We start from the raw sequence: 14,252 nt of genomic DNA on the forward strand, positions 1-14,252 counted from the left end.
TGAGACTATTTCATCATTCAGCCCACATTCAAGTTTTTTTTTTTTTTTGTATTCTCCCTTCCCACACTCCAGTACACACATAGACAGCCACAGACACACATGCACACACGCATGCTTCCTGAACACCAACTCAGCTCTAAGCTTAAGGCTAGATGTGGAGAGATGTATACAGAAGAAAAAGCTCTTATACAGCTTACATATGTAGTGGTAAGACAAACATGCAAACTAGTAATTACACACTGTATAATAACTACAATAAAAATAGGATAAGGAGAGCTACTGTCGCCCAAATTTATTCTGTTTGCTATTTTTATGTAAAAATAGGGAAGTAATCTCTTTTTTTTTTAAAATTCTGAAGCTCCTGATTGAAGCAGGAGCTATAATGGGTTCCCCCAAGGGAAGGCTTTTATTTAGTGCCTTGCCATGAAGGAAGTGGCGCACTTCATTCAGTGCTTGCAATGTGTAATATTATTTTTGCCATTCAATGGATTAGTTAATTTATTCAACTTATATGTCTATAGGGGCTGGAAGAAAATTATGCCAATAATGAAAAAGTATAAAAGTTGGGTTTCTATATATGGGGATAAAAAAGGAAGTGCTATAAAAGGCTTTTTAAAACCCCTTTTAAAAATAATTTAGTCACAGCCACTTGCCTTCTTGGAGGAAGATATTCGGGAAGTTTTAAAAGAAGAAACTGGAACAGACATATTCCTCAAAGAGGAAGATGAACCTGCTTACAAAAGCTGCAAGCAAGAGGTGATCTTTTAGTATTGTTGTTGATAAAAGTCTTTATCATGTTCCAGTGACTTGGCCATAATGTCCCTATTGTGAATTATTCATTCTAGCATACCGCTTCTGTCAAGAAGGTCAGAAAATCACTAATCTTAGATAATTGGGAAAAAGAAGAACCAGGTACTCAACTGTTAAATGAAGACCTTTCAGACTTGCAGGTTTGTAAAGGATTTTCCTTATATTAAGATGGTTACTTCAAGCTCTAGTGGTTCTTGTGCTTTACTCATTGTGTGGTTAATTCATTAGAGATCATAGAGGGTTTCCATTGGTGGTGTTCAGCCTAATTCAGAGAGAAACAGTTAACTGTAGAGAATATTTCATTCACATCCTTGCTTTTTATATTTGTTTTTTGTTTTGAGAGAAGTTAGCTCTCTTATGATGTCAAAGAGTGGTAGTCCTCAAAGCTTGAAATTTCAATGTTTATCTTTGGTTCACCTCTTAAATATTTAATTTCGCTACATTGCTAGAAATTTCATCGGAGTGAAAGCTTCCTTGGAGGGACATGCACAGGATTCCCACTACCACTTACTCCATAGTCCTTCTGTTCGTCTCCATTTTTGAATTAGTTATTTTATTTTCCTCTTTCTTTTTTCTCTTAGTCAGAAAATATATTTACAACATCTTTATTAATGATACCATTATTGGAAATACATGACAATAGGTGCAACTTGACTCCTGAAAAACAAGATATAAATTCAACCAACAAAACATATACACTTAATAAAAAGAAACCAAACCCTAACACTTCCAAAGTTGTCACATTGGAAAAGAATCTTCAGGTATGAATTTATAAATTTCTTTCAGTGACTTTTATTGTTGTGTATTCAGTTATCACTTTGGACCTACTGATCACAAGTCATACTTTTTCTTTTAAATTCAAAATTGACTATAATAGTAACTAGACATTCACCATTGTTTTGTCACTCAAACTAGATTTGGGTTTCTGAGAGACTCACTCATCAGGGCACATATAAAGTAAACACCTGGAATTATAACTGGGGACTCTCCTGGTGATTTCTTAAGCACTATTTCATTCTTAAACTAAAAATACCTAAATCTACTTCTGGCACCTCTTCTTCTGTAATAAATAATTGTAGCCCAAATTGCAACTTTTAAAGGGTAAGTGGTTGGAAGCAGTTTCAACTTGATTTTGTTGGTATAATGGTTTCCAGTGAACTTTCTGGCTCATAGTGGTAAAACAAAATGGTTTTTTTCAGATACTGTGCAGCCATTATGTCGCTGCAAATGAAAGCTGGAAAATTTTTTACTGTATCTTAAGAATTCAACCTAGAGAATTTGAGAGGTCACTGAGGAAAAAGTTCTCTTCTTTACGCCACAAAAGCTGCAGAACTAGCGTTCCTGACATTCAAGCATTCCTTGAAAACATCTTTGGCAGTCAGCTGTGTGGGGCCTCCTCTCCTTATTGAGCCGCTGCTCCTCACAGAGCCGTGCAGCACATTCTCTGAATCCATTTAACGTGATCTGATTTACCAGTGTTTAACACAGAACTTTTCAGGAAAATTTATTACATAGGAGGTCATACCTATACAGTAGTAACCTTGATAATAGAGGACAACAAATGTAAACTTGACTTTGTGTTATTTTTCCTAATTTGCAAGACATAAAGCAGTCTCGGTTCATTTTTTGACATTATATCCTCTTTAAATCTTTTGCAAAACTTTGAAGCAGTAAAGACTGATATTTCTGTGCTCAGACTGATTTTGTAAAGCAACTATATACTCCAATTTAAAAATAAACTGGAATTGATTTGAGGGGCAGCTATGGAAATAGAACTTTTAAACTGCCTTCACAGGCCTGTATATGGCTAAAACATTGACTAACAATTGATCATAAACATTTTAATACATGATTTTGAAACATCATTATTTAAAAAGAATCACAATGCCATTGTAAAAAACATTTTATAGTAATTATAAAATATCCAATCAATTAATTGATTTTTTAAAAGTTAATTGTGAAGTAGAATGGATAGTTTTCTTAGCAGTTTTCACATCACTATTAATATTTCTTTCCTAGTCAACTTGTGAATGGGAAACAGTGGTTTATGGGAAGACAGAAGACCAACTTATCATGACTGAACAAGCAAGAAGATATTTGAGTACTTATACAGCTACAGGCAGCACTTCAAGAGCTCTCATACTGTGATTGTTACTAAGACTGATGAAATGCCCCCACTCCCTTACTAGATTCTATACTAAGTTAGGCTGCAATGAATTTTTTTTGTTGATTGTTTTTAAAGTTTTAAAACAGCCCTAAAACGGTTTACATCCTTCTTCATATTGGGCAAGCAGAAAGCTAGGCACTTAAGTAAGGGGTAGGCAATTTCATAGTTTATTTTTTTAAGACATGAGATTTTTTAAAATTGTTTTTAAAAAACAAGATGGGGAAATCATATTAGAATGTTCAAGGATATTCTGAAAGTAAATTCTCACATCTTTTCTTCAGAAGATACATGTTGCTACTCTCCTGATGCTGCAGTTTTGTTATAGATAGGTCTTACGAATATGTGTGATTTCTGAAATTAGTCTCTATACAGAAAGCACACATGGCCTTATGAAGTACTTTTGCCTATCTGCTGATTTACTTAGGCTACCATTTACAGAGAAACACAGTGGGAAGGCATTTAAAAGAATAAAAGTTGCACTACTAATTTTTGGTATTTTTCAAAAAATAGTAAAATTAACTACAGTGTTAAATGTATTTATTTGAGCGTAGTCCTCAAAACAAAAGGCATTGCAAAAATGTTTTTTCCTTATTGGTAAAGAGTCAGTATTTTCTCCATAAATCTCAGTGAGCTGAGAGTTTTGTTGAATGTATTGTACAGTATGTAGGAGCAGGAAAACTTTGTAAATTGGAAAGAAATCTGTTTTTATAATTTATTTTCATTTTTAAAGCTTAAATGTAGATATTTAAACTTATACAGGGTGTCTAGAAGCCAATGTTGTTTCCTGTTATTACAGATAACATAGTAAAGAACAATTTTGACTTTTAAGTATGAAACAGTAGTAAGTTATAGCTGCAAAGAATTCAGTATCTATACTGTATGTCACATCTACCTAAATATTGCACTATGTCCTTTAAATCATGTTGGTTATAAAGTAGTTCTAAAAATTTACTAAATAATAATTTAATATTTTCTTTTTAAATTATATGGGGGGTCATATAAATTAATCTGGTGATTTGTATATTTGTTTTAAATTTTTGCATTTTGTTTAAAAAAATAATATGGTACTTTGGTCCCTAAAAACAGTCTGCACTTAGAAGTTTATTATATTTACTCAGTGTTTAAGAAGTAGAGAACAGTATCTTTTATTTATAAAAATATTTGTCCTTTTATAAATGTTTTGTGTTTCTCTACAGGTTACAACAGTTGCTTCAGTTGCCTGTTTTAGGTGTTTGCACTTACTTTATTTCTTCTTGAAAGAATGTCTTTATTTGCTTTTGTGTAGAGATTTTATGTAATTTTTTGAAACATATAATGGTATGCTGTCAACTTAAACACTGACAGGTAAATAGAATTGTACACTGTAGTTGTAATTATTTGTAATTGACACACTCTCTCCCTCTCCACTCCTGAAGTATGCTGCTATAGAAAATAGCAGAATCGGCTTGCTGCTATGAGAGAAGGAAAGAGCGACCACCACTTGCACTGTGTGAAAACATAAAAAGTATGATGATGGCAAGTTCTCAAGTTAACTTAATGGAATCAACCATTACCAGGCAAATTCTTGCAAATACCAAAATGCTCTGCCTTAAAACAAAAACAGCTTAAGATTCTCTGTTGATGGAAATGGAAATACGAAGTATTTTAATGCCTAGCTTTTGAACAGTAGACCTAAAAGGATTTTAAGCTATTTAAATCTACTTGCTCATTTTTGCATATTATATGTAGTGAGAAGTGAAGAAAATGTGTGGTACTAAGATTATGCCTTGTTGATAACAAATAGATGAACCAATTTGAATCTTCCTAGCATGTTTGTTAAGTATGTTGATTGCTTCCTAATTAGTGAACTTCTCACAGAAATTTCACTTTGTAAAACCAATGATTGTAGCAAAATCATACTGGATCATTTCAATTTCAGTTACCTTGAACTAATAGCACATAATGGTTCCCTTTTATCTTTTCTCTTTTTTAATGTAGCCCTTGGCTGGTTTGGATGTACATAGTCTCCAATTACCAAAGTATAATATCTTGGAAGAGCTATATTTTTTTAAAGCATAGTTTTTCTTGAGCATTAAATTATCCCACATGTAATATATTGCAGATAAGCTTGGGATTTTTGGACATAGTACGTATTTCAGTTGGTATTGGTTGAATCCTCCAGTTAACTGCTTTGTTGCTTTTTGCAAGAAGATTTTTTAATCTTAAACATGTCAGGCATCTTAAATCACCTTTTATACTGTTATGTTCAATTTGAATTTCTTTCAGTATGTTAAAAATGCCAGACATAACATGTAGCAGCCATACTTGCGTGGAAACTGACTACACATATAATACTGCATTTTGTTGTAAGGTTTTCGCATTAATACAGCCATTACCCTGACTAAATTGAGTTTTTTGATGTATGGGAAAAAACTTTCCATTGTAAGAGAATCTTGCATACAATGTTGACTGTTAACATCCACAATAAAGCATCTGTGTACAAGCTGACGTGGCATTGCCCATTTCACTCAGATTTTGTGTTTTGTATTGACTGACCCTTGAAGGACTTAACCCAATATTCTGTGCTTAAACCATTTTTCTCCTTTCAGGTGATTTCATCCGTTAACACAACTTGACCTCTTTACTCAAGAAATGAAAATATATTTCCATTTCTTGAGCCTCATTTAGAGCCATATTTTCAACTGCCTTTAGAGATTTCCATATGACTCTTCTGTCAACACCTTAAATGTAGGATGTTCTCTTTTTCTCCAGCTTGAACCTGCCCCTCCTTTGTTCTCTTAATGGTGTTACTTTCCCTTCAGTCACTCACTGAGAAACCTTGTTCCTCTCCCTAAACTTCCATGTGGAAATCTGTTTTAAAATCTTAGCCCACTGAAAGGCTCAGCTCTAATTCCATTCCTTCCTCTCTGACTTAGATTATTGCACTTATCACTCTGCTCTCCATTCTCCAGAAGTATCAGGAAATTGTTCTGTGACATCAGGGTGTCACCTAGGCATGGCTGACTGGTCACCCAGACAGGTTTGTGCAGTATTATATCGCTTTAGTCAATGTCACCATCCAGATTTTACCGTTAGCCTTCTAGGTTTAGAAATCTGATGGATTAACCCATCAGATTAAGAGACTAAAATGAGTTTACCCCTCACTGGAATGTCTGTATCAAGTGAGTGAGACTGACACATGAACTCAGAACACATTAATTTACAGTGTGAAATCTAAGTCCTGAGAGGAAAGACAACTGCTTACATGTGAGCGTAAAGCTGCTGCTGCTGCCAAGTCGCTTCAGTCATGTCCAATTCTGTGACCCCATAGATAGCAGCCCACCAGGCTCCTCTGTCCCTGTGATTCTCCAGGCAAGAATACTGGGGTGGATTGCCATTTCCTTCTCCAATGCTTGCGTGCATGCTAAGTCGCTTCAGTCATGTCTGACTCTGTGTGACCCCTATGGACAGCAGCCCACCAGGCTCCTCTGTCCACGGGATTCTCTAGGCAAGAGTACTGGAGTGGGTTGCCATTTCCTTCTCCGGTGAGGGTAAAGAAACATGAAAACACAGATTTTATCACCTCTCCTGTTCACAGACCTTCCGCAGTTGTCTGTTGCCTAAATAACAAGAATTCTCCTTCATTTCCTAATCTGGACCTGGGGACCTGGATCTTTCAGAACAATGTATGCATGCTTCTGCCTTCGTGCCTCCCCTCATTGCTGTTTCTCTTTGTCTCCCTACCTATTAGAATCCTACGCAGCCTGCAGGGCACAGGTATGTGTCATTTCCTGATTATCCTGGTGTGTCCATAAAATGTTCCCACTAGACTTTATGTTCTGAAGAGTAGGAATTGCTCTTTATAACTCCTGCATCTAGCAGTCTCAGGAAGTGTTAAATTGAAAGAATGTTAAAAAATAGTCATGACTCTTAGGAGATATTAACTGTATTTGTTTTACACAATGGGTTGTGAATAGCTTGGTTTTCTTAGTTTTGCTTTATAGTCCGCTATTATTTTGTTAAAAATCTTTTGAGCTCCTTACATAACCCTGTGATTTCCTGCCTGATTTATCTAGTTATAGAGCAGTAGGCTTGCCAGCCAATCAGACTTTTAATTGTAATATAAAACAGATGGAAGGTTTTGAAGAGGTACTTCCTACTCTGTGACTCTGTGAGAAGTGAAAAGTTATTTTTAATTAGGTAGTGGAGGATAAAACAAGTGCAGTTCCATAAAAGCAGGGAAGGGGAGGATTACTTCCCCTTCCCTGGCTGTTTTTGATTTTAAACAAGGTCAAGAAGATGTTAAAAATATTGGTAGAAAACCAAGATAAAGTATAGCAGGGAAAAAAATTATTCATGGCTGAGCTGACATGTTGGGAAGAGAGAGTTTTTGAAAACTTTAATATCTTGGCATCAGTACATTGAGTTTGAGCAAACTCCATGTTAAAAGCAGTGTGCTCTCCTGCCCTTAGTTTTGAAGGCCTCAGATCTGGTGTGCTTATTCAAGTTCCAAGTACAGAATGTGCTAACTTTGAGGAGAGTTTTCTGACCAGCACAGGGAAAGGAGGAGGGAGATTGACTACTCTGGTTTTACTATAATTTTGCTAAAGTTTGGATAACATTCTGACATAATTTCCTAAGACTCAATACAGTTAGCACTTATTTGTTCAACTAGCAACCAGTACTTAGCTGCATGCTTACAGTACCTGGCGCTAGGTGAGCTATGGTAAATAGGACATGACCCTTCCTTTGAGGAAGCTGATGTTTTAGAAGGGGAGATAAATAAGTATGTAACAGAAAGAGCATCTCTACTCCCTTTGGCCAAAAGTGAAACAGATCAAGTAACCAAATTTTGTTTGAGAATAAGGGGATGGTGTGTCATTGCCCCGATAGTGTGGATTTTCCCTTTAAACTGTGGAGAATTGTGTCCAGGTGCCTTCCACCCTAGGAAGTTCACAGGCTAAAAGTTTGAGTACAAGTAACAGTTGCAACCATGTGCCAGCAGTAACATCCTACCAACAACTATTAGGTAAACATTTTATAATCCACTCCTGTGAATTTGGAAGCAGGCTTGAATTAAGAGGCTTGTCCAAACTCAGTACAATGCTAAGCTGAGATTCATTCAGACATCTGAGAATTGGGTGGATTCTTTAAAATTAAGCACAGGGCACAAAATACATATATATATTTTTCTATAAAAATATAAAAACACAAAACTAGTGTATAGTAGGGTTGGGGGGTTGTTGAAGGGAGCCTGGGAGGGAGGCCCCTGGAATGCTGCAATGCTCCATTTCTTGCTCTGGGTGCTAGGTTTTTTTGTGTGTGTGGCGGAGGAAAAGGAAGGACCACACGTCATGGCTTGTAGACTTAGTTCCCCAACCAGGGATTGAACCCAGGTCTTGGCACTGAAAGTGTGGAGTCCTAACCACTGGACAACCAGGGAATTCTCTGGGTGCTGATTTGATGGATGGATTCAAGCTCTACTATTATATGTGTACTTTTCTGTGTTTATATACATTGTGCTTCAACAACACATTAAAACAATCCTAGTTTGGATTGTAGAGGAAAATATAAATGTAATGAATTATTCCTTGCCTGTACCTATGATTACTGGACTTGTAAGCATCTACAATGCTAGCCCTGTTAATGGATGTTTCACTGTTATTCTCCAGCATATGTTGGGCCCATTTCTTCTGGTAAATTTTTGTTAAATTTCTGCATGGAATAAGTGAACTGTGTGGACTACTTCTTTGGTCTGTATATACCAAATATACCAAAAGTTTACATGTAAGAGCTTTCTCTACTCCACTGAATGAATACTCTTTTTTTTTTAAAATATGGAACGCTTTATGAATTTGCATGTCTTCCTTGTGCAGGGGCCATGCTAATCTTCTCTGTATCATTCCAATTTTAGTATATGTGCTGCCAAAGCGAGCACTGAATGAATACTCTTGTTATAATCCCTCATAAAAGTCTACAATTGAACCTAGCCTCCACCTTAAAATTCAATCTTTTACTCCCATCCCACTGAAATTTCCATATTCAACGAATTACAGCTCTCTCTAATGTAGTCCACTAGTTAGTTAACTTTGTCAATTGCATCTCTTGATAGCACAATGTGTTGTTACCTTGTTTATTTACCATTGATGTTCTATAAGCAAGCATTCACTGAATTCAACCATCTAATTGACCCACATCCTTCCTTCCAAAGTCCCCACACAGGCCTCCTCCAGGTTATTTAACACTTTTACTCGATTAACAATGCATGCAAATGATGTCAGCTAAGAGGGCTGCTGCTGCTGCAGCTAAGTCGCTTCAGTAGTGTCTGACCTTGTGCAACCTCATAGACGGCAGTCCACCAGGCTCCCCCATCCCTGGGATTCTCTAGGCAAGAACACTGGAGTGGGTTGCCATTTCCTTCTCCAGTGCGTGAAAGTGAAGTCGCTCAGTCGTGTCCGACTCTTAGCGACCCCATGGCCTGCAGCCCACCAGGCTCCTCCGTCCATGGGATTTTCCAGGCAAGAGTACTGGAGTGGGGTGCCATTGCCTTCTCCAAGAGGCCTGCTGCTGCTGCTGCTGCTGCTAAGTCACTTCAGTCATGTCCAACTCTGTGCGACCCCATAGACAGCAGCCCACCAGGCTCCCCTGTCCCTGGGATTCTCCAGGCAAGAACACTGGAGTGAGTTGCCATTTCAATAAGATATTTTATCTAACCGAATATGTCCAAAATATTAGCATTTTAACATGATTAATATACATTATTCGTGAGGTATTTTGTATTGTTTTTCCATTCTGAGTCTTTGAAATCCAATGTGCATTTTACACACAACTAAGCCCCAGCCAGCCACGTTTCAAGGGCTCAGTAGTCATGTGGTCAGTGGCTACCACACTGAGCAGTGCAGTTCTCAATCACTAGGAATTTACAGGAAAAAATGTTTTGTAATTCAGAAGAAACACTACCTATTTTAGGCCACAGCAGAACAACTTCAGGAGAGAAACACCTTCCATGGGAGGCTGTGACAAAGGAAACTGATCCGTTTTCCTCAGGAGAAAGTTATGTTTGAAGTGAGACCTGGCAGATGGAAAGTGTGGGTGAGTGCTAAGTCACTTCAGTCATGTCCGACTCCGCTGGAGTGAGCTCCATGCCTGCCTCCCGGGAATCTTTCGGACCCAGGGACTGAACCTGCGTCGTTTATGTCTCCTGCATTGGCAGGTGGGTTCTTTATCACTAGTGCTACCTGGGAAGCTCAGCAGATGGGTAGGCATGAGGCAATCAGGTAGAGAAGAGCGAGGACCTGTGGGTTAAAGCCCTACCAAGGGGGCTAGTGTCCACATTGCAGACTGCAAGGCCAGAGGGGCTGAAGGTGAGATGGAGGAAGAGGACTGTGCAGAGAAGGCTCCTGAGGAAGAGGGGAGAGTGGGGGGGAACCCGAGTTCCCTGGAAGCGGACCACGGTAGAGGTTGGCAGGCAGGCCATGAACTAGGGGGTGCTCTTGTCCCCAATGCCTGAAGGAGGCAGGGAAGAAGGCAGCGTTGGGCAGAGGGAGATGCAGTCCTTGCCGTCTCCATGGGGACCTCTGAGGCTCCTCCAGAGAGAAACCCAGGTCTTGGGCCTGTCACCACACATGGGCTCCTCCAGAAGGGGGCCTGCCTTGGGCCAGCATTCACCTCAGCAGAGGATACTCTTTGACTTCAGTTTCTTTGCAGAACAAGAGTCGAGGTATTCTGCTGAGAGAAAAGGAGGAATGGTTGGAGTGGGAAGCACCATCAGAGATCTTAGGAGAATAAAGGATTTCTGAAATAATCCTTGAGAGACTGGGGAAGGGATTTGATCAGGGGCACCCAGTGGAACTAACAAGCAGCTTCAAGGACTTGTTTTAGGTTGGCAGGTATGAGTTCAGGCCCTTGGGCTAGGTGGGTCAACATCGTGATCTTTTGTGTTCACCCAGCCCTGCCCACCCCCTGGGCTGAGTGCGTGGCCACAGGCAGGGCTCTGCACGAAGACATAGCGATGTGAGTCTGCCCTGCCTGGCACCGAAGTGCAGCAGTAGAGAAAGACCACAGCATGTCCATCTGCCAAATGGGGGCAAGGGAGTGTCGAATGCTATCAAGAAAGGTTAGGCAGGATGACGTCCGCTGGAAGTCACTTTGCCTCTTCTGAGTCCTCACTGCCCCTCCCTGGTGGTTGTCATTATTGGTTTTTTGTCGTAGCTTTTTATGTATGCTTTAATTCCTCTCCTGTATTTGCAGCTCTCTGAAGAGTTCCAGCTCCCACCGAGCCCTCAACAAATATTTTCTAAATGTTCTAGAGCAGCAGTCTCCAACCTTTTTGGGACCGGTTTCATGCAAGACAATTTTTCCACAGACTGGGGAGGGAAAGGATGGTTTTGGGATGATTCAAGTGCATTATATTTCTTGTGCACTCTATTTCTATTATTGTTACTTCAGTTCCACCTCTGATCATCAGGCACTGGATCCCCGAGATTGGGACTCCCTGTTCTAGTGTTGTCTTCTGGTTTTATTTTGCCTCACCTACACTGACTTCATTATAGGTTAGCCAAGTGTTTGTTAGGGGGTGAGGAACGGAGCCCGGATCCACACTGCAGGTTCCTCATTCATTCATTCACTCAATAGATGTTAAACTATAACCATGAACTAGTAGGGACAGATAGGACCTGGTTCCAATCTTTCGGGATTTAGTGTTTAGCGGGGAGAGAGACACACTAATCAAATAACCACCTAAAGAGTATATGACCACAAACCATGAGGAACATTCTGAGGGAAAGGAATGCAGTGTTTTATGAGTGTCTCTAATGAAGGGATCTGACTAGATGGGTGGTCAGGCAGAGATTTCCCCAGGGAAATGAGGTTTGAGCAGAATCTTTCCTGAGAGAAATAGGGAGATAAAATAGAATATGAACAGAATGAGGCTAAAATTATTTATTGGCTGGCATTTGCTATACAGGCTCCATGTTGAACACACCTCCAATCTGCACTCCCCCTCAGCAGGCAGGCTTCGGCGGCTTCTATTGCATCCACTGAAACACTGCATTCTAAGATCAGAGGCCACAACTGCAGGATGTTTAGGGTGCATGCCTGAACGTGACCTCAGCATCTTTCAAAGTTTCAGGAGGTCACCTGGTTGGGGAGTGTTGGAAGAAGGAATGCCACCTCCCAGGAAAGCTCTTTGACTTTCCTGGTTCTCAGTTACCAACTCTAGCTGCTTCTGGCAGAACTTTCCTTCCCAACAAGACAGTTGGTCACTAGATATTGAATCTAGAAAATCAAGCCTAACATACACTATTAAGGCCTTATCAGTTATTTTAATTGTCAGCGTACTGTGTTTACTAATTATCATTAAGTCCCATAGAACTCTAGAGTTTATTGAAATAGTGTGTTTTTTTTTTCCAAATGACTTGAAAGACAAAAATTATTAGGTAAATTCTTTTGTTAAAAATAATGTAAAAAATAAACCACAAATACCCAGTGTAATAATAAGTGAAGGGTCTCATTGGATTATGTTTATGGATTTTTTTTAGACAATTTTAACTTCTAGGTTGGTTTGTTTTTATGATCCACCTGGCTCTTGCCCATAATCTTGTCATTTCTGCTCAAGGAATATTGAAACCACACCCCAGAGAGTGAATGGAAGCTGGTGGCTACCAGGATTTGAGTTTGTCCTGCAGAACTACAGTTAGAAAAATGGCTTATTAAAACTCCTCTGCTTGTAAACTGCCTTCCTTGCTTAAGCTCATTTTTGTTCTATTTTCTTTCTTTTTTTCTTCTCTTTAATTTTATGCCTTCCTAGGTTCACATAGCCTAGTTGTTTTACAGGAATATGGAGTTATTTCTTGTCCAGTACCAACTGGCTGAGGCTGGTTGGGACCTCTGACCCTAAAATTGGGCCTGTGTAGGTGCCTGATGAATGGCCTTTTGACATCAGAGGATTGGGAAACGAAACTCCATCCTAAGATCCTGCTAAGTGCCTTCATTTTTGGATGTGCAGAAGTATGTAACCCAAATATACCTGTGCCTTTTCCCCTGCCTCCAATCACTTCTCCACACACCTGAGACCTCCCTGCTTATCTCATAAATATCCCAGCTCCCTCGACTTGAGAGAGGTGAAGCTGAGACTTATTCTCCCAGCTCTTCATTTGGCTGCCTTATAGTAAATTCTTTCTTGGCTGGGAAACTTGGCATCTCAGTCTTTGGTTTGCTGTGCATTGGCCAACAGACCTACTTTGGTAACAATATCAGCTCATTCAAGTCACTGTGCTAACTATTTTGGATCATAGAAGTTTGAAAGATCTTAGATCTCTCTCTGTAAAATGGGAATTAATACACTATACTCTGTGTGTTAATTTCTTATTGCTGCTGTAACAAATACCACACATTTAGTCACTTAAAACAATGCAGATTTATTATCTTACAGTCTTGAAGTCAGAAATTTGAAGTCAGGGTCAATGGACTAAAGTCAAGGTGTCAGAAAGCCTATATTGCTTCTGGAGGCTCTAGGAGGAAATCTATTCCCTTGCATTTTCTAGCTCCAAGCGGCAGCCTGCATTCCTTGGTGCACAGCCCCTTCTTCCATCTTCAAACCAGGAGTCATTGGTGGAATCGTCTTCTTGCTACATCCCTGAGACATTTCTCTATCTGGACAAAATCTCCCTCTGTCACCTTTGTGATTACATTGGGTCCATCTGGATAATCCAGGCTGATCTCCCCAAGTTAAGACCCTTAATTTGATGACATCTGCCAAGTCTGTTTCACCATGTAAGGTAGGTAACATGTTTACAGGTTTTGGGAATTTGCACATCAATGTATTGGGAGTGGGGTGGTCATTAGGCTGCTATAACAGTGTGAACGGTTGCATTTGTAGAAAATATGTAGCCATGGACAAATTTTTAATAATGGAGTGAATATAATATATAAATCACACAATGCTCAGAAATTGTAATCAATGAAAAGAAGCTATCCAGATATCCCTTATAAGATGAATTTTATCTTTAAAAATTTTGTTTGGACTTTATCTTAAATGCTCTTTTTTCTGTTATGGTATTTTAGTTTCTTTCTTAACTTTTTTTTTTTTTTTTAAAACAAGGTTGGGCACACTTTCCTTATTAGGAATCACTATTCATCAAGTTACACTGATGTAACCGGAAAGAAAAATCAGGTCAGCCTAACGTTTGAAGAATATGAAAGCCAAAATTCAAGATGTGGGGAAGAAACCTGAGTTGAAGCTTTTGGAAAATTTAATTTAAAATTTGAGGTTAATTTTCTCTCTAACAGAAGGCAC

At 38.9% G+C, this 14,252-nt stretch overlaps 1 protein-coding gene across 2 annotated transcripts in view; it reads left to right on the top strand.

Moving 5' to 3' along the window:
- MYBL1 (MYB proto-oncogene like 1) overlaps positions 1–5,456 on the top strand; it is a 38,140-nt gene extending 32,684 nt beyond the window's left edge. The window contains exons 13-16 of one of the 2 annotated variants that reach the window (XM_005689031.3): positions 640–756; positions 846–950; positions 1,392–1,571; positions 2,830–5,456. In XM_005689031.3, coding sequence (XP_005689088.1) covers positions 640–756; positions 846–950; positions 1,392–1,571; positions 2,830–2,958 — 531 coding nt within the window. In that variant the 3' untranslated portion in view covers positions 2,959–5,456. The remainder of the gene's footprint in view (positions 1–639; positions 757–845; positions 951–1,391; positions 1,572–2,829) is intronic. The other variant, XM_005689032.3, reaches the window with a different exon arrangement.

This window comes from Capra hircus, chromosome 14 (assembly GCF_001704415.2).
Source record: "Capra hircus breed San Clemente chromosome 14, ASM170441v1, whole genome shotgun sequence".
Classification (NCBI taxonomy): Eukaryota; Metazoa; Chordata; class Mammalia; order Artiodactyla; family Bovidae; genus Capra; species Capra hircus.